This window comes from Ascidiella aspersa, chromosome 2, assembly GCF_963924565.1.
Source record: "Ascidiella aspersa chromosome 2, kaAscAspe10.2, whole genome shotgun sequence".
Taxonomy (NCBI): Eukaryota; Metazoa; Chordata; class Ascidiacea; order Phlebobranchia; family Ascidiidae; genus Ascidiella; species Ascidiella aspersa.
This window is the reverse complement of record NC_139448.1, coordinates 11,636,263-11,659,955: the sequence shown is the minus strand read 5'-3', so window position 1 is coordinate 11,659,955 and position 23,693 is coordinate 11,636,263. Positions and strand designations below refer to the sequence as shown.

Sequence of the window (23,693 nt, the reverse complement as noted above, 5' to 3'; positions counted from 1 at the left end):
TGGAATTACAAGTAGATGTTGTTGCGAGTTGGAAAATATTTGGCAAGAAATCCATAAGAGAATTGTTTTTTTTTATTTTGTGATCAGAACCAAGGTAATCTTAAAGACTTGCAAAGAATTGTATTTTGAACACTGACAACAAAATACATTCATTTAAAGATTTAGTTTAGGCATGCTGATATGAGCAAACGTTAGTATGTAACAGTGAGTCAGTGAGCATATATGACTCTTGTAAAGACTGGAAACACCGATTTTATGATAGCCATTGAGGAAGCACTATCAGTTGCAAACTCCAAAGAAAAATGTTTTCAGTAAAAAATAAAGATTAGAAATATTTCTGTTTTTTGTTGTATCAGATAGTTTTCAAAAGTGTTCCCTTTAATTCTCGCCAATTCACTGTAAATAGTGCTCCTTTCTATTCCTCAAGATGAAATTTAAAAAGACTTTATGTTTTAGTTTGATTTAGAAGAGAGTTCATGTCCCAAAAAACTTAAGAACTAACTGCATATCACTTTAAAAGAGTTTAATTATGATATTGCATACCACCTGAACCACTAGCCTTAAGTTGCAAAAATCAGATTTAATATGCCTAACAAAATTAATATGCCTAACAAGAATTTCTGGATGTAAGTCTCCCATCAAAGTTGATAGCCATTCTAGAAATGTTTTTTTAATTATTATGCGAATAACCACTTAATTTGTCTTCCATTGGTTTGTTTTAGCAGGTTCAACGTATACACCTAATTACAACATTAAAAATGTCATCTGAATTAGCTTTGTATGAAGCTGAACTCAATGCCCTTGTATATGAATATCTTGACTTTGCTGGCTTAGACAAAACGGTTTACACTTTGCACTCAGAATGCAATGATAAGGGAAAATCCATTCCTCAAGGATCAAAGTCTCAGAGTGATGGTTCTAAATTAACCGCACAGGTTTGTTTCATTGGCAAATATAAATCAAAACTCAATGATAGTGTTACATGTTTATGTCTAAATTGTGTACAGCCTGTTATTTGGTTTAAGGCACTATGTAATTTTCACAATGATTTTAAAACCCTAAATTTATCATGTTTTCTAAATAAAACATCAGGTCTAAAACTATAAATTTTAAAAACATCATAGTTTAAATTTTTGGGAAGAAACATTTTTGTTACTTGTACAAAACAGATTTTTTAAGCCATGTGATTGTTTGGTTATACAGTAGATGTTCTTTTTATTAGCAATGGTGAGATTATCAAAATTTAACAACACAAAAGTGTTTTTTATTGACCTTTTTACAGAATACCATTTTACTGGAGTTTGACAGTGGAAATGTGGTCAACTTTTGGAGACTTTGGGAAGATAATGTTCCTCTTGAAATAAGGTCTAAGGACCAAACTTGCCAAAGACTTGAATTCTACATTCAAATCCATTTTGCGGTGTACCCAATCCGAGTTGGTTCAGTTCAAACAGTAAGAATAAGGCCTAATTTAAGTCAATATATATTTTATAAAAATGTTTTAACTTTTGTTGTAAACAGGGCTCACCGGAATATGATTATGCTATGCAACACTTCAAAAAGTATTTGGAAACAAAAGGTATAATTTTATAATAATTGATTATAGAGGGAATAGAAGCTAACATATTTTATTTTAACCTACTAACAAGCTTAACAGGATTAAAACAACAAATATTGTTTTAACTAATGCCTGGGTATCTTTACCCTAAACACACATTGTCATTGACTGTTGAAAATCAATTTCACAAATTACTTAACACTGTATATATTTCCATTTTTGTTTACTCTAAAAAAAGCATATTTGAATATTTGTAACACTTTATGTTGACTTTGTCTAATTTAAAAGCAATTTTTTTATTAAGGTTCTGAACTTAGTCAGACAACTGAATTTCTTCCGTTTTATGCACTGCCATTCGTACCGAACCCAACACAACACCCATCTTTTAAAGAGTTGTTCTCAGTAAGTTGTGCAAAAATTTTGCCCAATTTCAGGCCCACCGTATCTCTTTCTGGCGTATGCATGTCAAATGTTCAATATTTTTAGTACTGGTAATCAAGTGGATGGCTGCTGCAAAACCAACCTCATTGTATTTAACGAATATATTTGACAAACAAAAAACACAGTTTAGGATAAAACTGTCAAGATTTTCCTTGTAAAGCTACAATTTAAATCTAACAACCTGTCTGTTTTTTATTGCTTATAAATCTCAAAAGTGTTTTGTGATAAATTTATTTTAGAATAAACAAAATGATGCTAGTTTCTTGTGTTGAGTAGGTTTGTTTTATTTGCAGACATACTGGGTTCCAGATCTTCGCTCGAGAGTCGACAAGTTTTTAAGTGCAGCTCTGAGTGCTGCTGATCCACCACTGCTCCTCACCTTTCTGGTCAGTTAGTTATATTTATTTTGCATTATTTTCTTCGCCAAAATTTTCTTGAAGTAAATTTGGTTGCATGTATGGTTTTAGCACAAAATCCCAAGGGCCTATTCCAGATTTTCTCAAGTCTCTCCCAACTATTAACAATACTAACTATAGCTACGTAAACTGAATTTGATTTGGTAAATTTTAAATTCTGTTTAAACTAATCAGATTTTTTTATTTTTTTGAAATTTGATGTCATGTTTTTTGACATTTATTGTTTAGTATGTTCTGAGATAAGCAAGGGCAACAGGAGGCATCCACAAAAAAAAATAAAATTTTGAGAACCACTTGTTTATTAACCCAATAAAAGCGTTGTTTTGCACAGAAAAACAGGGGGCGACTGTCTGTTGCGGAGGATGCATCAGAGCAGACAACCAAAACACTTCAGCAACATCTTATACAGGCGGAGAAAAGGTGCAGCGCCTACATGAAACGCTTTAACAAGCTCCAGGTAACTTAATAGCTTACTTGTTTTTTAGTATATATATATATAAAATTTAAGTTAAAAAAATCTAAGTCAAGTTAAAAATCTAAGTTTTTACACTGATGATGACATGAAGTATTGCTGAAACATCTGTAAACTTTTAAATGTAGATTTTATTGAATATATATTATGGCTTTTATATTTTAATTGAGTCAAGGAAATTCATTAGAATGCAAATCCAAGGTATTTTTGCACATTTGTTAAAAGTTGAAACACTGTTGGAGGACATACATCCTAAAAAACTTAAATCTTATGCATCTGACTCTGTGTGTAGGGTTTATGCACTTCATTTTTTTTTTTTACTTTTTTTTGTTACTTCAAATAGTTAGCACATTTAGTGTAGAAGTCCATTTGCCTAGTACAAATCTTTCTTTTTTCAGGCCGACTACCACACACTTATAAGTATTACTGCGGAGCTTGTAGACTCTCTCGAGCAGACTGTTCACGGCCGAATGGTCACAGCGGAATACCTGCAGAAAGTTTGTGCACGTTTGTTCAGTGGTAGAGCAGTAGGAGCCAGTCTGAATGCCAACAGTGTCGATTTTACAAGGCCTGGTACTGCCTCCTCCATGCTGAGGGCATCCATTGTTCCTGACAGGTGTGGTCTGATATTCTGCATCTTATATTCTCTTCATTATCAGTGTTTTTCTGTTTTTTTTTATAAAAAATACATTAATTGTTTAGTCAGTCAAGCATTTTTATTGAATTTCCTTTTTTTGTAATTATATAAGTATTGGCTTTTTTAAAAACTTGTTATGATAGAAATAAACAGGTGTTCAAAATTTGGTTTGACATGCTGTTTATCCACCAACTCGTGCACTTATATGCAAAGTGAAAATAAGACTGTTGGGTGAATCATTCGCGCTAAAGCGAAAAAGATACATGTTTGTGGTAAAACTTTTGATTTTATTGGGTGAGATGTGATCAAGCACCCAAACAAGATTCCCCAGTTGTACAATGTAGGAATATTTATCAAGATAATTGTGGCGATCCAGTAAAACATTGACCTCTTCCTTCACACTTACAGCAGCGTGCAATTCATCAATGATGACACACCACTCTTGCCATCTCTTGATTATACCAAGATCAAAAAGCACCTGAGAGATGGGTCTGATCGCATCAAGGCACTTCTCCTGCAAGCTCTTCGTTGGAGACTTACAAGGTATCGTTTTCTTGCCGTCATATTTTTTGTTGCAATGAACATTTCTTGCCGTGCCGCTTTTTTTGCCATTTGGTGAATTCATTTGTTTTAACTGAAAGAGAAGTTATTTGGAACTGCTTCTAATAAAACACACTTCTTCATATTTTTTCATTTTTTGTATACAAAATTTTATCTCGCAATAATCTTTTTAGGTATATGTAAATCAATAAATGTGTTAAATTGTTAAAATGCCCTTTATATTGTACTACTATATTATAATTTTTAATTTCTACACCTTGAAAAAGATATCATTAACAAAATGAGTTTCTCGTACAAATACCGCATAAATATTATTGCTGCACTAAAATGTCAAATATGGATAGAGGATACTTTCTGTTTTATTTTTAATCCAATGCCCCCAAAAAACTATGACTGTTCAGTACGTCTGATGCCATTTCTGCAATTGCTGTCACACTTTGTACTGCAAAAAGTGTAGGGCGCCAATCCTAGTCCTGTGTTGTAAATCTAGAATAACGAATCCGCAATATTGAATCCTATTATATTTTTATTATTTAACCTCAATTTTGTTCTGGAGAGTCCCACACCCCAAAAACTATGACTGTCCGGTCCTGTCTGATGCCAATTCTGTAACTGCTGTCAGATTTGCCACTGCAAACTTGTAAGTCACCAATCCTAGTCCTGTGTTGTAGATCTTCACCTGGTGACCAGCGTGACACAGTTCTGATGGCATTTATTGATAACGACCTGTTCAATTGCACCAGTAGCATACAATCCAACACTGGGGACTATTTCCACATGCTGTCACTTTTCGAATCCAGCGACAGTGCGGTTCGACAGTACGTTGCAAGACTTTACAATGCAATGTCGTCACTGCAACAAGGTGCTGTAGTCGTATATCGGGAATGGTATTGCGTGTTTAATGATTGCAAACTTTTCAATAGACTTAAAACTTTATGATTTATAAAAAAAATTACCTAAATAGGCTTGATTATTTTTGCCTTACTACAGGCCAATACACACTTTTTGAATTTTGTGTAAAATTAAAACTTTTCTGTCTCTACTTATGTAAAATTCATCTATTTTAAAACATGAAAACTTAATGGCATTGTAAAAATAATAAGGTAAACAAGGCATTTTTAGTTAATCTCATTCAACGAGTGTTTTTTAGGTTGTCTTGCGTAAAAAAAGTATTCGTATTAAATGTGTATTGATTTTATGGAAATGACAAATAAGTTCTGGTTCTAAATTTTAGGCAAGGAGTACATTGCAACTTAGTTTAGTTATTTCGTAAAAGAGTTAAAAATGTTTACTAAATCAACAGAAAAGTAATAACAGGTAAATGGTAACAATAGTTTTACGACTTGTAACAACAATTTAGCGTGAGCTCTGATTATTTGTATCTTAGCGCTAATGTTCTGCCTTAGTAAGAATATCTGCCTGATTCTCAAAAATACCAAAAAAGGTAATTAGCATTATTAATTATGCACACAACAACGAGCTTGCAAATAACGATAATTTACATGCATTAGCGACTGAACAATCAACAACTAATCAAATAATTTTACATAACACTTTACCTATCATAGAATATATCTTCAAAACTGCATTAATACAAAGAGACAAAACGCTAACAATCTATAACATTCTCGAACAAAAACTTATCTCTACTGAAACAATAACGAAACATAATCAAACAATTTTGCCTCAATTTCACAATCCTCTCGTGACCTTCAATGCTATAGTGATACACAGAATCGCGAGGTAATATCGCGGTAACCGGCGCCTATGAAATGCACGAATGTTTATAACCCGTCGGGGTACTGTGTGTTAATTTAGTATTCCTTGAGTAATTACTAACGGCTAAAGATGTTGCAAGACTGCAACAAATGGGTAAATCAAATTAACAGAAAAATTGAAATTAAAAATAAATAAACCTAAAAATGTTAAAATAAATATTTTTTTCTAAATTAAGTAAAATTCAGTGACAACTAAAAACTGTGTAATCCTAGGTATTCACTTCGCATTACTTTTTGTGCCAGCCATACCCTAGCTTCGTTCTTTTTAATGTACGTTCGTCATAACTAAATCCAAATTTACTTTTTGCAGGCCGAGCCTACCTGTGCCTTAAACCGGACGACGTGGGGAAGCTGCAGCAGTTTCTGTGGAGGAATCGCGGTGTAGCAAGCGACCGCACTGCCGTCGACCACGTGTTCGAAGAGCACCTACTAGGCTGCTTACAGAAGCTCAGTCTCAGAAGGCCCCTCCAAACTGTCATGATACAAGGTACGGTTCTGCCCTTTGCATTCAATAACTCAGCCACGAAAAATAGCACATTTTTTGCCCTAAAGGCCCGTTTACACTACAGCTACACTGAGCTGAGCAAAGCGTAATTTGCATTTAATTTCTATTGTGGCGAGCGTTTCACGCTTTGCTAAACTCAAGCTCCCATTTTCACGCTTTGCTCGACTGCCATCGAAGCGTGAAAGTGATCTTGCCTTGTTAATACTACAAACGCAATTTCACGCCCAGCTCACCTCAGCTGTAGTGTAAATAATTTCACGACCAGCTCTGCGCAGCTGTAGTGTAAACGGGCCTAAATCGAACGCCAAAATCCTGCAATAATGTGTGACTGAAAAACAATATATAGTTTAACATCTTGGCGGAGAGTGACCAGATTGCATAACGACTTTTGTCGGAGTTTCCCGAGAATGCCGATTCGAACTAAAAGTCATGCTGAAAGTATGATCGATAGCATAATAGCTACAACTTGATTATTTTTCCATATAAGAGAAATCAATATAACATTTATGGCGGTTACTGCGTTGCATGTTTTTTGATTAAAAAAAAATATTTTCTCAAAAAAATTGCGACTTTTTGCTAACCAACACGTTAACGTGACTCTTTAATGGTAAATGGTATGTGGTTGCGTGTTTGGAAATTATGTAGTTACAATTTGCTAATTTCTCTTTGTCTGTTTTTAACACTCTTTCTAATATATGCAAATCGACCATCCCTGTTGGTCAAGGAATTATAATTTCGCCTGTGTTTTTTCTTTAATACTCAGGCAACTTGATTCATTGGTTGGTGACAATTCTGGAAGAGCAGGACACATTGTCGGATTATATGCTCGAGTACGCCGTGGCTCTCCTCATGAACCTTTGTCTCCGCAGTTTAGGAAAGCTGAAGTGTGGAGAGGACGCAGGAAAAGTTTTAAAAGTAATGACATTTTTTTGCCTTTTTAGTATTAAACGTGAGGCCAAATAAATTGATTTGTTAGCTTGTTAAGTTTGTATTGAACTGCTAAAATCGCTAACTGATTTTACTTGTGATTTGGATTTACATCAGAAACTTTTGTGAAACGTTTACTAAGATATTTTAGCCTTAGCTTTTTATTTTCCTCACGGACACCAGTTGAAAAGCCACTATGACTAGACCATATTTTTACGTGACCGTTGAAAAACTTCAATGACCGTTGAAAAACTTCATTAGTTTTGTTTAGGTTAAAACAGTCTTACATAAGTTAGATTAGACTAGAGCAGCGCTTCTCAACCGGTGCGCCATGGAAGGCTGCCAGGTGCGCCGCGAGCAAAATAAAAAATAATTGAATATATAAAACATGTATTTTTTAGCTTGATAATAAATTGCAAAGCCAAAAGGGTCGAGTAGATCGATATCATCTTGATTAAGACATTTCTATACGAGCTTGTGTCATCTTCAGTTAATGTGACTGAGAAGCAATTCAAGCATCACTTATAAGAGAAGGGACGCAAAGAGTTAGTGATAGTTATAGGTGGGGTTTGGGGTTAGATAAAAGGTTGTATAGGCCTTATTTGGGCCATTTAGGTCTGATTCCGATTTCGTCATTATTGCGACTATTAGGTATTAGTCCTATTTTCGCCGCAAAATGTCTCTAGGTGCGCCGTAAAAAAAGGGGGTTGAGAAAACACTGGACTAGAGTGTCAAGCGTTTCCCCCCTTAATTGCTGTTTATATACCAATACTGTAAACCACATTGTCACAATAAAAAAATTGTCTGTGTCTTTGTATCCTTTGGTTGTTTAGGGCGTCTTAAACTGCTAAAAAATCGCTAATTACTTTTGCTGATAATTTTGATTTACAACCGAAAGTTTTGTGAACTTAAAGTGCCCGCTGTTTACTCATATATTTTAGCCTTTACGTTTTAGGGTATTTAGTATGTCTCCCTATGCATAACTTGTTGGCTGCCTTCAAGCCTTCAAGTAGCTTACAGCACTTCCCCAAAAGGCGTTGTGCTTTTTTTTGGTTTTTAGATTGTAAAACATATTTTGGTAAAAAATCTCACAAGCTGCCTTTCCAACGTCGAATGTTTCAGGTGCTCAGTGATTTGCTGTCCCACGACAACCTCGAGATTCGACCTTACGTGAACGGGGCTCTCTACAGCGTGTTGAGCAACCCACAAGTGCGGCAAGAAGCCCACGAAATGGGTTTGGAGTCCTTGTTAAGGTAAAATGAGTGCTTGGGGAGAAGCTAAGTTTTTCTTAAAACTATGCCTGTAACGTTTACTCAAACCCTTATTTTTAAAACTTTCAAGATAATTTTGATAGTTGTCTTGCTTTTTTAAATTTACATGGGGCTTGCAGCAGTCATTTTGAATCAGTCGGTTGTAAAAATAGAAGCAAAATTTGTCAGAAATACTGTAGTTCTCAACCTGACTTAAATATTAAACATGCCTGGCAAGTTTAAAAGAAAAATCCGTTTCCTTTTTCGTCTACCGTCGGAGAGCTTTTTGAATCTAAAATACTCAACTGGATAGTTGGATAACCAATATTTCCTTAGTGTGTTACCGTACAAGCGAACAAGAGTAAGTAGTTAAACAATTTACGTCAAAGCTATTAGGTTTCAACTGTTTCCTACGCGTAATTTCCACTGTTGGGCTTAGCTTTGTTTGGCCCCACGTTAGAAAGACTACAACAGTGGTTCCTTAATTTGTGTGTAACCCGTGAGGGATTTGTTGCAAATCTTTAGGCGTTGAGTTTACAGTAAAATGAGATGATATTGATTTGGCCTTGCCCTTTTATAGTAGTGAATTACAGTTGTTATTGGTTTATTAGCTGAAATGATTTAGGGATGTATATCCATACGGAATTTAAAATAATTTAATAATTCCTACATATTTTAAGTTTCATGTGTTTATTTTTCGTTTAATATTTACTAATAATTAAATTAATCTAGTCAACAACATTGCAACAAATTAAAAAATGCTAGAGGCTATATTTACTAAATTAAATTGTTTTAAGCTTTCAATAACTCTAACATGTTTGAAAACTTTACTTTTTTAACTTTAATTTTTCGACATTTTATTCCTTATAAATTTAATTTTCTTTTTATATTATTGCATTATCGTTGTTATAATATCAAGTTCCTAATAATAACCTATTTCAAACAATGCAAATATTTAATAGGCTTACTCAATTTGACGAATAAAAACTGGGTCAAAATTCCCTGTAAAACGTTTTTTTACGCAATTAAAAACAGGCGTACAACCTGTTCCTTTTTCAAGGAGGGTAAATGAGTGCCGTAAATATTTTAGGGAAAAAAACTTATGTTTTAACTAATCTAGGTGTTTGAAGTTAAAACAAAATGCCGCGTGTTGGAAATTGGCATGATTGTAACGTTTTTATGTATTTTTGTTTTATATAATAATAATAAATGAGTTAATAAAGTCAAAATTGCATCATTTCTATTTGTTTCTACCCAATTGAATGCAGGGGTACAACTTTTAAAGCGGGTTAAAAGGCGCCATAAATTTCATTACAGGGTCGGCTAGGCCGAAAACTAAGATCCGGATTTGTAATAAATAAAAAGGATTGCAAAAATCCGCCTTGGAGCACAAATTGCCCACGCTCTTCCTGCTTATAACAAAAACAAGTTTGTGTTTAGCCCGAATTCTCGACGCCATTTCCTCGCTTTAAACGTCTTTAATAGAAGAAAAAACCCTTACTGTTCAAACAACTACTATAGGCCTAAAGCAGGGGTTCTTAAACTTACTTTAGGGGGTCAATGAAGGCCTATAGTTAATCTTGGTTTGTTAGTTTAAATTAGAACAGATTTTTAAAATAAATAGAGTTTGTTAAAACAAAAAAACGCTTTGCAGGGACTTCATGGAGGGCGAACCGGAGGAATTCCGTCGTCAGCTCGACTTCATCATCAAGCAACTCAACAAGGAGGAAGACGACAGCGACGCGCTCAACGAATCCGACGATGAGGGAGATGAAGACGACGATGAGGTAAGTACACTTGATGTCCGATACTCGATATTTTTCTCCGATACTCGATATTTTGTTTCGATGCTCGATATTTTGTTTCGGTACTTAATATTTTGTTCCAATATTCGATATTTTGCTTCGATACTTGATTTCCGATATTTTTGAAAAATCGGACAGCCGTCCTGTACGATACCAATAGCGTTGTTGCAATTGTCAAACAGCCATAACTGTTAAACCTGAAAAATTCGTGTTATTCATGTGGTTGTGTCATGATATGATTTGTTTTTAAGATAATCACTTATTAATTTTTAAGTATTACAGAAATTCGAGTTTTTAAGTGGTAAACATTACGTTTGGTCGCAGACCTTCGCGAAAATGTCTATATAAATGTTGTATCGGATCGGCAACGATATCGCCCTGTTATATAACGAGTAGAGGGTTGTTACAAAGTCTTTTAATCTTTAAAAGTCTTTGAATTGATTTACGTTTAAAACGTCTTTGAAAAACCCTGTATCTTTCCAAAAGTCGATTTATTTTATTTGCAGCTAAGTTAGGTGCTTAGAAAGTGCCAGTGAAAACACATTTTTAAAAACGATTTTTAATTGTGTTGACCATTGCAGATATACTGTTTTGTTTTCGAATGATATTCAAAAAATTCCAGTGATTCAATTTAGGTCTTTGATAACCTACAAACTTTCTTTTAAAAGTCTTTTTTTTTAAAGTCCGTTTTTGAATTTTTTTATACGTTTTTCTGGCAGCCCATAGTGCCATTACTCCAACTTAACCGGTCGATTTCCGATAGCATAGGGAAGGGTTTCTCAACCGTGGCCCTCTGCCCCCCTGGGGGGCCACGGAGCGGTAATTGGGGGGCCACGGGCATAGGCGTAGCCAGGGGGACACAGGGGCCATGTCTCGAAAAAATTATAATATATTTTACTCTTAATAATTTTTTGTAGCATTTATGAACAGTACACAACTGTCGATCACAGGCATGCCACACCTTCAATTGTCATGCACTGTTACGTCACAAGCGATATAGTTATTATGTTTGCTTTATACTTCTTAATGTAGTTTTATTACTTTTGGTCATTTGTTTTTGATTTTTAAATCGATTTTAAGCATTGTGTTAAAACTCGACCAGTCGCTGTGCGAAACAGTTTGCTAGCATATTTATTTGTGTTCGATACGGCAGTTAATAAGTTGTAACGAGCCTCGCTGGCCGGAAGCGACTAATAGACTTTTAATCGTAGTGTCATTAGGCCTACTTATTGCTTATTCGTTGTAAATAGTTATTTGTTTATGTTTTATATAAAGTCGATTAATCGCTGTGAGGTAACAGTTTTAGTGTCAGGTAATTAAGTTATAGTTTGCCTACTCAGCGTGTCTTGTTTTCTTCTGCATCAAGAGGTGGTATTTCAAATCAAATGCTCTTACTAATTTAAGTTCCACACATATTTCGGCTGGCTAAGCCACTGACCACGGGCACAACTCTCTTGCTACGTATTGCAAAACCAGTCACCACTTTCAAAAATGGATAGTTAACTTTATTTTTGTGGTTTGTATTATGACTGTAAAACTTTTTTGTAATGTTTTATAACACAGTTTTCTAAAACGGTTTTAGACCAGAAATGGTAAAAGTATAGAGACGTTAAAAGTAGAAGCGTGGATCCTTTTCATTCGTTTATCGAGGAAAGTTACGCCTTACCCTACGTACATGTGCAGCTTTATATTTATCCAATATCATCAGCATTTTTTTTTTTTTTTTTTTTTTCATTTCTTGATTTCTTGCCGATAATTCATCAAGAGTCCGTCAAATGCCGTTGGGCGAGAAACTAACGTATATATAATGCCAGGTGCAGAGATTTCGCAATTCCCTTAAGGGGCGTTAAGTTGCAAAATAAACATTTCGTAGGAAAACGAATAAAGTACGCTGGAGGGTAACTCAAGGTTATTTTAGGACAATACTCAGCTAGGTTGGTTATGTAAATTAATAGCAATTCATAAACCGAAAATCCATAAATCATCTCGACGAATGTAGTAACATTGGCTTGGATCAGTAAAAAAAACAGAGCAAAAAAAATAATCTGGCAAGATAAAGCTTTGTAATGACTAAATAAGTTAACTTAAATTAAAATAAACTGATTTGTTAAATTTTGGAGAAACTAAGTGCATTTATTCGTTGATTAATGTATGTATTTGATATTAATGTGGAGAAGTAAAACAAGAAAAAATACACGTAGAAACAACGCTAAACATTTTTTTATAAGCAGGGGGGCCACGAGGTTTGAGAGCCTTTCAAAGGGGGCCACGAGGCATAAAAGGTTGAGAATCACTGGTATAGGACATCCGTGTTTGAGCGTCGTGTCATTGCGTTTCTTGCTTTAGGACCAAGATGCGATGGAGGCGGACCTGGACAAGGACGAGATAATAGTGGCCAGGCCGAACGAGGCTTGCGGTGAGCAACTTCTCGGGCTCGAGTACCTTGGCATTCTCACCAACACCAGGAACTTTCAATCGCAGGTGACGCAGTGAGATGCATTGGTGTTCATGTGGCACGGTTTATAATGAGTGATCTTGATTTGAACGCATTTGGGTAATATACCCAATCTGGTAACTGTTACTAAAGGTCGCGGAAGCGTCGGCATTTGTCAGCCTAGCTAAAGTGCGTTAGACCCAATTTTACATAAACGCATGCTGACAATGTTTTGCATCAATTGCCTGGAAACAGTAGTATGAAGTGTATTTGTGACTTTTTACGAGACCTGTGTTTCGTTCTTGGACTAGCTTTTTGGGGGGGATAACCGATGTTGATTGTAGTAAACATTATTTTAACAACTGGCGGAGGGCCTGGTGTTAATAACTGTATTACTTCTCTTCAACTAAAGTATTCCTTAATTAAAAATATTTATGGCCCCTTTGAATGTTTACCTTTATCATTAAGCCATAAAAAACCTTCTATATCGTCAGCACTTTTCAATTTATTTTTTCAATAATAATGATACGGGTAAGACAAGTTTCGCCTAAAAATGCTTTTAAAATTTATAGTGCATTATCTTGAAACTCCACAGGCGTAGCTTGTAAAATATAAATAATGAGCTTTACACGCGCAAGATCGAAGCAAAACAATTAAAAATTAATTAAACGCATGTTTGGCTTTAAAAAATGTCAAATTAAGTATATATAATTTCAAACCAAGACTCCGGGTATAATAAAATCTGACACGAAATGACGTGTTAGGGCTACCATTATGTCCCCATTTCGAAAGAAAACTAACTAAATTTGCACCTTTTTGCTCTTTTTACAAGAATTATATTTTTATGTTACTTATCAGTATGGAGCCAAGTAAAGTCAAATGAGTTTTTGTTACTGATGAAAAAATACATGAAACCCCCCCAAGCAAAACGCTTGATCAGCCCATAAATGTTAACCAGTTTCTTCTTTAAGTGGAGATTTCAGCCAAACCATCAAAACGGCCCAAAAGGTTGGGAACAACTGCTATATAATCAAAAAAGTCATCGTTTAAACCCTCCTCCCTGTTTTACTTTAGAGTCCGCGTAAAGGTCTCATGGACTCTCTGACGGTGGACTCCAGCTTCCATCTGCGTCCCACCACACCAAGTCACCACCGCACATCCGCGTCCTACCAGCAATCACAGCACACAGTACCGCCGCTGAGCCTCAACTATAACAACAACTCCCATGACCTTTCCAACTCACTCCAGCAATCCACAAACACTGTAGGTTTGGAGTTACAATGACTATAAGACGTAACAAGAATATCAAAGCTATGTTCAACACACTATGTTGAAAATGAATAAAAAGTTATTCGAAACGTTCCAAATGATACCTACTTCTGTATGGGCTTTAATCATTTTTTTTTCACAATCTCTGTCGAATAGAAATACTTTTCCATATAGAAAATAATACTGCTTCTATTAACAATTAGGTAAAAAAATAGTATGTTCACTTTTCTATTTTAACTATGGTAAGATTTTCTGAGTTCAAAGTGGTTAATTTGTTGGCTGTAAGCAAGATGCCATATGCTAAATCGAAAAGGCGTCGAACAAGTCAAATAATCATTATGCAAACTAGAGACGAGCTCTTAAAGCCATGTGATAATAGAAAATAGGGATGTCTGAAAAATCGGTTTGGAGTTTATACCCGATGCCAAGTGTTAGTATCGGTACTCGTCCGATACTAGGGTGGTATCGGTGCCGATCCGATACCGACTTAATATGGAATTTTCAGGCATGATTTGTAACTTAACGCAGCGATTTCTGCCTAGAAAGTTAGAAAATTAAAGAAAATATAATAGGTTAACAACATGAGCTCACTAAATTTATTAACTTTAAAGCACGTTTTGACCTAATAACCTGGAAAAAAATACATTTATGTCGTTCAATTTCACCTATTTTACTCGTGTTGGCATAGTGATGGCGTCATTTGGTATCGGATACATAACACGTGTTTAATTTTAGTCTGGTATGAATTAGAAGTTTACCACGCGAACCTTATCACTTCTTATTGCTAAATTATTGACTAATTTTGAACCTTTACCGGTTATTGCTTAGTTACTGTGTTACACATTCTTGATTTCAGTTGGTTAGCAGTACCCAGTGGCAGGGCTCGCGGTCCGGAAGCGTCCAAGGATCCAGACCAAACTCAGGGAAGCTACTTTCGAGACGGGAAGACTCGGCGAGAAGAGTCGACAAGACCCCGAGAGACAGGTTTAAAAGCAAAAGAGTTTCAGGCGGCGAATAAATTACTGTCTCCTGTTATTCTTCCGCAACTTTTGTTTATATCACAACCTTTGCCGTAAAGAAGTTAATAACTCGGTTGATGGTTATCTTCAGGTGGTTAAACGGCAATTTACATTTCTCAAGTGGCTCCTAAAATACTTCTGTATCTACAACAGAGAATTAGCAGTTAATAATACGTTAAATAATTTGGTCACTCACATTTCTTAGCGGAAACTTTTTCTTTATAAATGACGTACGAAAATACATCTTATTTTAGCTTATTTATAATAATCTTTTAAAGCCCTGTAGTAATTGGTTTTGAATATTCTTACAGTTAAAGTTGTATAGAGTCGTGTTTATGTTTTTACCTCGGCGGGAGCTTTTTTTCGCCAAAAAGTATTTTGATTACCAACTTAGAATTATCTTACTATTTCCTATTATTATTTCTGGCCTTTTAATTGTAGCTTCAACTCCAACGCCAATGGTGACAACTTTTTGAGAATGAACCACCTAAATTTCTGCTTTTTCTTTTACGTTGTCGAAAAAAGTATTTTTTTGTGTTCTTTCGCAGCCTTTTGTCTTCGAGCCGCCAACAGCAGCGTGAGAAAGAGGGTTCGGCGTCACACAGGACCGGAGTTGACCGCTTGGTGTCGCTGCCACAGCAAAACGACCTCTTACCTCCCGAGAGCAAAGAGATACCCTCCGAGTAAGAGTAGTTCTTGATACTTACCCCCTTTTGCCGGTCGCGCGTTTAAATTGCGCCCAAAAGCATGCGCTCTTACCAGATTTTCGAAAACCTGCAGGCCACTTCTTAACTGCTTGTTTAGATTGCAGAAAAGTATAAATAGCGTGAAACCTGAATTGGCAAGATCTGCTGCTTAACTTCTGTACGACAGTTTTCGTTCTTACAAAATTCTTAAAAACTAGGCCACGTATGAACTACTTGTTTAGATTACAGAAAAGTATAAATAGCGCGAATCTTAAATAGGAGAAATCTGCTGCTTAAATGCTGTACGATAGTTTTATACAGGAAATAAAAAATAAATGCTAAAATTTCCACTTCGGGCAAATCTTACATTCTTCATCTTGTATTTGCAATGTCTGCCTTTTTTATTTTTAGCCAACAACCTCAAAACTGTATAAAAACAGACTTAATTTTTTTACCGAAAAGCTTATAATTACTTTTTGCGTTCCCTGAGAGCATTCACGCTTATTTACTTTACCAGGGTCAGCGAGCACAAGTCGGCTTTCAAGAGTCGCCCTCGTATCACGAGGACCCCGGAGCCCAGTTCGACCCGATCGAGCCGAAACCTCCCCCTGAACCCCACTTACTCCACCGGCGAACCCTCGTCCCGACCCTCATCCGGGAGGTCATGGAAAGGGTCAAAGGGTAGCTACGGTTCGTCGCTTGCTGACAGCAAAGGGCGGAAATGAGCTTGAAATCTCTTTCAAGCCGTAAGTGAAAGACTTGTCTAATTTGAAATCATAACAAATGCAGTTTTAAAACCGTTAAAAGAGAAAAAAAATCGAATTATATCTTTCTTATTGCTTTAGCCAAACAACGCCCATCCTGGCTTAGGTTTAAGGAGAAGTGCACATTTTGCAAAACTCCGCCTTTGGTCAGAGCTGCGCAACTCTTGTTGCTTCTGTTTTTAAACGAAAGGTGTTTATAAATGTTTATTGAACAAAAACTGTAGTGAGCTTGAAAAAAGTGTCGTTCAATTAGGAATTTCAAAGTATTTTTGTTAAATATTTTTTAAATTGTAATATGCGATTGGTGTTTACTGATAACCTTTGACCTGAAACGAGGCAGACACGATTCGACGAAAACACACCAGTCAGGAAAGTTGTGGCTAATTACCTTCGAAGTTTGGCGAACAAATCACAACTCGCGCCAGCCTTAAAATACGTGCGTCAGCTGATGTCACCAGAATATCAGAGCAAGATTGAAATTTATTAAGACTTTTAAGGAGTACAATTAGGAGTTGTAAGGAATTAGTTTTAGATTTGTTGGAGTGTCGTCTATGTTTTATCGATGTGTTGGTATGTTCTATTCGTATATATTTTATGTATGTTGTTTTCTTGTTTTTTGTACACTTTATGCTTTGTACAATTTTAGATTTTTTTATACCAAATAGTCGTGTGTAAAGAATGCAAATTCTAACGTACTATGATTTGAAATACACTTTTAATTTTGTACAAAATTTGTTCACAAACTATCTGCTAACTGACAGTTTTAACAGCGATGACTGCTAGGTATGCCAATGGCTTGGCGGTAAAAAAAACTTTTTATTTAAAAGAAGTCATTAATTTCGTCTCATTTTACAATTCCGCTGCCTTTTTAAAGCTAGGTATTAACGCGCATTTTTATCATATTGATTTAAACTATAAATTGTCTTTATTGGTTGACTGTTAGAACCCAAAATTTTGGTATGTTTTGTGCACATCAGGAGACCACATTTTCAGGTGGCCTTTTGCGCCTTTTCAAAAAAATGCCATCCAAAAAGTGTCCAGAATTCGCGTTTTTTTATACTTTACTTAGCTTTTAGAATTTGGGGTGCTATTAGGTTTACGAACAGACAACGTACGAAGAAATTTTAATTAATTTGATGTCACATTTGGAAAAAAATCCCTATAGCCTAAGTAGAAGCTACTCTATTATAAAGTCACGTTTAGATGTTACCTTGTGACGTCATATCTGATGTTTTTTATGTGCATCCCCATAATATAGTTTGTACCGGTGACACAACTAACAAAATCACGTCCCTGGCCCATTCTGCAAATATTGTTCGTTGCTTGTAGTTAGGGGAGGGTCACACAGGCTTGTAGAATTGGGGAAGTTGATATAAACCCTAAATAATTTTGCAAAATTTGGAACAGACAAGTGTCTTATCAAACAAAAAAAGTCAGGATGCCGTAGGAGAAAATAGATTTTTAAAAACAAGAAAACGCTAAATGCAGAAGCCGGGGACGTTCGGGCAGTTTTCGGCCTCCGAGCAACAACCAAAAAGACGGCAAACTCTCTTAAACGAGGACATTTGGTATAGCTGTTATTTATGTGCATCTTGCACAGTACTAAAAGTAATATATTTTTTTTCAGGACTAATTCTCTTATCAAAAGAACTACGCCGGCACTAATTCTCTTATCGGAACGCTGTTTACTTCCACTAATATTTTTGAAACACTGCTAATATTTCGCCAATTTAATTTTAACAAACAATTCCAATTGTGTCGTCACGATGCTTTTCACAATCAATGGCTGTAAATCAATTTTCTGAGTAAAATTGAGATTATTGGATGGGTAGGGCAGAGTTTTTGAAAGGTGTGGAAAAAGTGGTATTTATCTGTTCAAAATTGATTAATTTGTCGCTTTAATCATTAAGCTGCGTAGAATTTTCTGCCATTTGGCTGATGAGATTGGATATTTAGCAAGGAGTTTTATTCCTTAACAAAGATGAAGAACAATAACGATGGTAAGTATGGAAGCGAACAACCATGTAAAGAGAGGAATTTTAGGGTCAGAAAGAATACCACAAACAACCTGGACCGCAAGAAGGGGGGAATATGGAAGCCAGCAAAAAGATGAAAAGGTCTGATCAAAGAAGTGATTGTCCGACAAATGTACAGTAGTTCAGCTTGTTGGAAACAAGTTAAAGAGTAGAAATGATAAAGTTTGTCTCTCTTAAGCAGCTGAAAAACGAATCCTTAGGAAATTTATCAAAATATAAGAAACTTTGTAAAAGCATAGGTTATGTAACATTGAAATATTTCTCTATGTAAAATAAATTTCCAATTTTTTTGGCAAAAGGTTGTTTAGTTTCCATGGCAATGAACATGTAGTTATCACGTGACCTAATTCCAAGCAGTTTTCTGACCTGAACTTGTAGTTTTGATAATGTGACGTAACAACTGACAAAGTTTTGGTTTACAAAATTAATTATCTTGATGAAATACAGACAAATAACTCATCAGTTATTTATTATAGCGCGTCATAACAATTATAGGGAGGTTAATATCGGATGAGAGCCTATATAGTGGGGGAGCCACGTACTAAATACATTCTGGCATGCATACGATCGGTAGACGTGGAATTTTCGGCACAAATGATCCTTTTAGAGATTTATTTCAATTTTTGCCCGGACCTAACTGAATTTTGTTGTACTTTACTCCGTCCGTTAAATCCCCTAAATTTTAAATTTATCACAATAAGTTGTAATTTACTTTAATTAAACCAGAATTAAAAGTCTTTTCTAAATCTTATTTTTTTAGATTTTGGCGTATAACTTTAAAGTTATTACTATTCATCAATTTGATAACGTCACCGTTATAATTTTTTTTATTAGTCAATATTTCAGCTTATTGTAATTACTTTCTTCGGTTGATTTAGAGCAGGGGTTCCCAACCTGTGGTACGCGTACCGTTGGTGGTACGCGAAGGTTTTTCAGGTGGTACGCGAGTAGCTTTCGTTTTTTCACAAAAACCTTAATTCACAGCAACTTTTATATTTTGTTTTATCTGTTTTGTTACAAAACAATTCCCGAAGCTATTTATTGTTACGTAACTATACCTGTTGTTTCCTACCATTACGATCTTCAAAATACTGGTCTCATCAATTGCCAACAGTGGTCGTTAATTATGGGACAGTGGTCGTTAATTATGTCAAATGATTGCTCTTGATAGATATTATCTACTGCTCCCCTAGGGGGGCAAGCAATTCTTAGCTGGGCGAAAGCTTTACTCAAATATTAATCTTTTTATAATGATTTTATCAGTTCCATGTTGCGTTAGCTATTAAATCTGCTTGTATGCTGCCCTATGCATAACATCAAAATTACACATGTTTGGAAAAGTAACTGAAAAAAAAAGATTCATAATTGTGCGATTTGCTAACTTTAGGCTACTATGTTTTAATAGTTTCTCGCATTTTTACAATATTTGTTACTTATTATGGCCAATCGGGGCTGTGTTTAGTCACAATAGTATGATTGGTTGAAGAAGATCTACGTTGTGCACCACGTCACCCTTTCCACAAACTGTGTTTTGTCAATTTTAACAACAAAACTTCAAAAGAAAATTTTGAGCTTCGCGCAAACTACGAAATACCTTTCTTGCGCATCACTTGTTGGGAGAAACTCAGACTTTTTTGCGCCTATTTGTAATGTTATTTGCTATTTTCATGCTGTCGGATTGATATGTATTAGAAAAATACCGAATTTGTTTTAGTATTATTGTTTAATATCTAAGGGGGCGCAAGGCACAGGACATTTATTAAAGGGGGGCGCGGTAGAAACAAGGAACTACTGTTCTAAAATAAGTGGTACGCGTGGCAGTACAGAGCGTCCAAGTGGTACGCGATCGTAAAAAGGTTGGGTGCCCCTGATTTAGAGTTTTGTTTGTTTGGAATTTTTTTGTAACTATGGTCAAATTACGGTGTCATAGTGACGTCATCCGTTTTCGAAATGCATATGTTTAAAATTACCTCAAAGACGTTACATTTTTCGTTTCATGAATAACCATACACAAAAAAATATATTTTTCGTTTAATGTTGACAACAAGAGCGTTTAAAAATATGTGTTTTTGCTTTGTATTCGCACGTAAGCTGTAACTAACCCAACTACATATAAAGATCTCTTTAAATTTTGTAATACTTAATAATTAAAAGATCAAACAAATGTGAAAGTAGATAAGAGATATATTAGTAGGCTAATAATTGTATAAGCATGTCGAACAAAGTACTATTGTAACGATATACGCATTTTGGTAAGTAAAGGACAATGCATTTCTGTTAAAGTCAGTGAAAATCAAGAAATAGAATATAACAAGAAATTGCGCCAAAAAACGATTTAGTATCTATAAAAAAAAACATATAAGTTAAGTTTGAAATGTAAATTATACGCTGGTCATTCAGGTTAAACAAGACTTTTTACATTTGCACAAAGATGAACAACCTAATTTAGCCTTTCTACAGGGCCATTTTTAAACAGCCCTTGGTGCACCCACAAATAGTCTTTGTTTCGTTATAAGTACTCTCATTTGTTTTTTTGTAATTTTTCAGGCTGTTTGAAATAACGAGCAAAAACTTTGTCTATTTAGCTTTTAATGAAAACCAGCAATTCCAACTTATTTTTCCCATGTCCTAGAAAAGCAGACACGGTGTTACACTCTGTAAGCGCACGAAAAAAAGAGTCATAATCATAATGTCTGCAAACAAGTGGACGGGAAAAAACTTTTTCTTTTCCAACACCAAATTCTATCCACAGCTCTTTGATTTTAGGTTTGTTTATGTAAAAAGAAGCCATATCAACAACATCGCTATCCACTGGTCGGATAAGAATTTTGCCAAAACCAGATTTTACACAGAGTGCGCAATGCAGAAAAATCCTTATGTCAGTTTTTTTATGGTTGAAGGTCCAAGAAGTTGTAAGTTAGATATGTTATTTGGACCAGTACAAAATGATACATGTTTTTCAACAAATAAAATGATACATGTTCTCCAACAGTGAATATAATGGGTTTTTAATACAATTGCCTTAATTGGTATTTTAAGAAATATTCCTTGTTTTCGTAGACCTATAAGAAACCACGCCAGTTCTTCGGGATATGAGCATTTTCTTTTATGCTGATCACCGAACGAACTAATAGACTACAACGTTTAAATTTGACAATTGACTTTATGCTGGCGGGAATAGATAGCGATCAAACACAACATCAATTCTATCACAACCATTTGTGTTCTGAAATGATTGACCGATAAGGGGGTGTATAGTGATTTGAGGACTGGAAAAACTTTGATTTCCTACACAGTCCATAATATTAGATTTAAGCAACAGTACATTCATTTAATAGGTTTCATATCACACTTGGTACCAAATCTTAATTGACCGCCGATGGGCAGAGAAGGGGAAAAAACGCACTTTCGTAAGAAAAGTGCCGTAATCTGATCCTCTAGCTTAAATATTTACAAAGCAATGTAAAAACTGTGGTTTCTGCGAATACTTGCAATGAAGTGTTGTTGTTTGGATTTTTTACCGATAGGAGCTTCAAACAAACATGGTTTTAAAAAGAACAGGCTTGTTGTTAGGGAGTTTTGCCCAATATGACGTTTTAGTTTAATTGAAACGTTACGTATAAAGTCTAAATATTGTTTCTTTCCTCCATCCTCTTAAAGCGATTTCAAGCAATTAGAAGCGCTGTCTGGTGCAACAAATCTTGTATGCAAATTATAATATTATATGTTTTGAAATTTGAAAAAAGGTTACTCTTTTCTCTTATTGATGACGCCAAAGATTTTACTTTAGATTCAAATTTAACTTGAACAAAACTTTCTTCGTCATGATGGTAACCTCGTCGATCACGAGCTGTAAAGCCAATTTTGGTTTCAAAATCTTTTAAAGTTGATTTTATTTCGGATGCTGCTATCCTTCGGCGCAAGGCGTCGTCTTTGTCCAAAAGTGATATTGCACGAGCAACTCCTTTAATATGGACATTTTCCTGCTCATGGATTTGGTCGAGTGCCATTACACGAAAATCGGTTTGGAGTTTTTTGAACCGCAAAACTTTTTTTTCGTTGCATGAACTAAATTCAAAGGAACACACACCAGACAAATAAAACAATGAATCGTACTAAAATTAAAAAATACGGAATTATTTTAAATCGAGGTGTACTTTATATTGCAAAGCTGACAAACCTACGCACTGAGTGCAACTTTTTGCATTGATGTAGGTAAAATAGGCTAAAAATATAGTTTCGGGGTTCATGGCCTTGAGCCTCTCTAGTCGCCATATTATGTTCGGAGATTTGAGAGATTTAAAAAAATGCCTTCTATAAATAATGGTAAAATGATTGGTTTCACACAAAAGTAATTGTGTTAAATTAGAACAGTCAATTATTATATTGAACAGAACGGAAAGCCAGACAAAGTTGCTAATCCTTATTCGTTCCAGGCAAGGGATGAAAGCTCTTAATTATTACGACAACAGACCGACGCTCAACACATCTGATGGTTATCGATGGTCATTTGGTGGTTATAATGGAATGAAAGTTCTGAGTGAAGAAATGTTATTAACAAGCTGCGTTGTTCTCTTTCATACTAAACAATATTATAGCAATCATTATTTTTTTAGGCTAAAATAGATTACTATTATAAAGTTAAATAAAATCAGCAACAAAACGCTATTTAAATACATTATAAATGCTAAATTGTTGTTTTCTCTGTTCATTCAGATTTCTGTATTTTTTTGAAACCGCAAACTGAGTTTTGTGTTTTAGTTTATTTGTAAATTTCAATACACATTTTTCCGGCATTATACAATGTAATTATACTTAAATCAGGTTTGCAAATCGTCTAGAAAAAAATAGACCCCCTAAATTGAACTCTTGGATTAAACCTTAGACTGTTATAGAGTAGGTACCGGTAGGCCTATTTAAGAAGCATTGTCAACTTTCTCACTAACATATCGATTAAGATGAGTTTAAACATTTAGGAAAAATGTCTGTCTGTTTGTCTAGCAAATTGGCTTTGGTTTAACGCACATCGGTGATCTTTTTTCAAACTCGGGTTCCATAAATTCCTTCGCGGCGATCAGTATACTTACTCATAAACACCTGGAAAATGGACTTTGGGTTGCTAGCTCTTTAGTTTC

General features: G+C 35.1%; 1 protein-coding gene across 1 annotated transcript; it reads left to right on the top strand.

The window, feature by feature from the left end:
- The first annotated feature begins 721 nt into the window (after window positions 1–721).
- LOC146163668 (lisH domain-containing protein ARMC9-like) lies at window positions 722–17,241 on the top strand. The gene is made up of 18 exons (XM_083381030.1): window positions 722–935; window positions 1,283–1,453; window positions 1,522–1,579; window positions 1,863–1,960; window positions 2,293–2,385; window positions 2,747–2,872; window positions 3,286–3,503; window positions 3,933–4,067; window positions 4,757–4,947; window positions 6,174–6,350; window positions 7,132–7,283; window positions 8,418–8,548; window positions 10,200–10,332; window positions 12,697–12,831; window positions 13,859–14,047; window positions 14,910–15,037; window positions 15,621–15,755; window positions 16,276–17,241. Exons 1-18 carry the CDS (start codon window positions 759–761, stop codon window positions 16,481–16,483), a joined length of 2,655 nt encoding a protein of 884 aa, XP_083237156.1. The 5' UTR covers window positions 722–758; the 3' UTR covers window positions 16,484–17,241.
- Window positions 17,242–23,693: the final 6,452 nt, after the last annotated feature.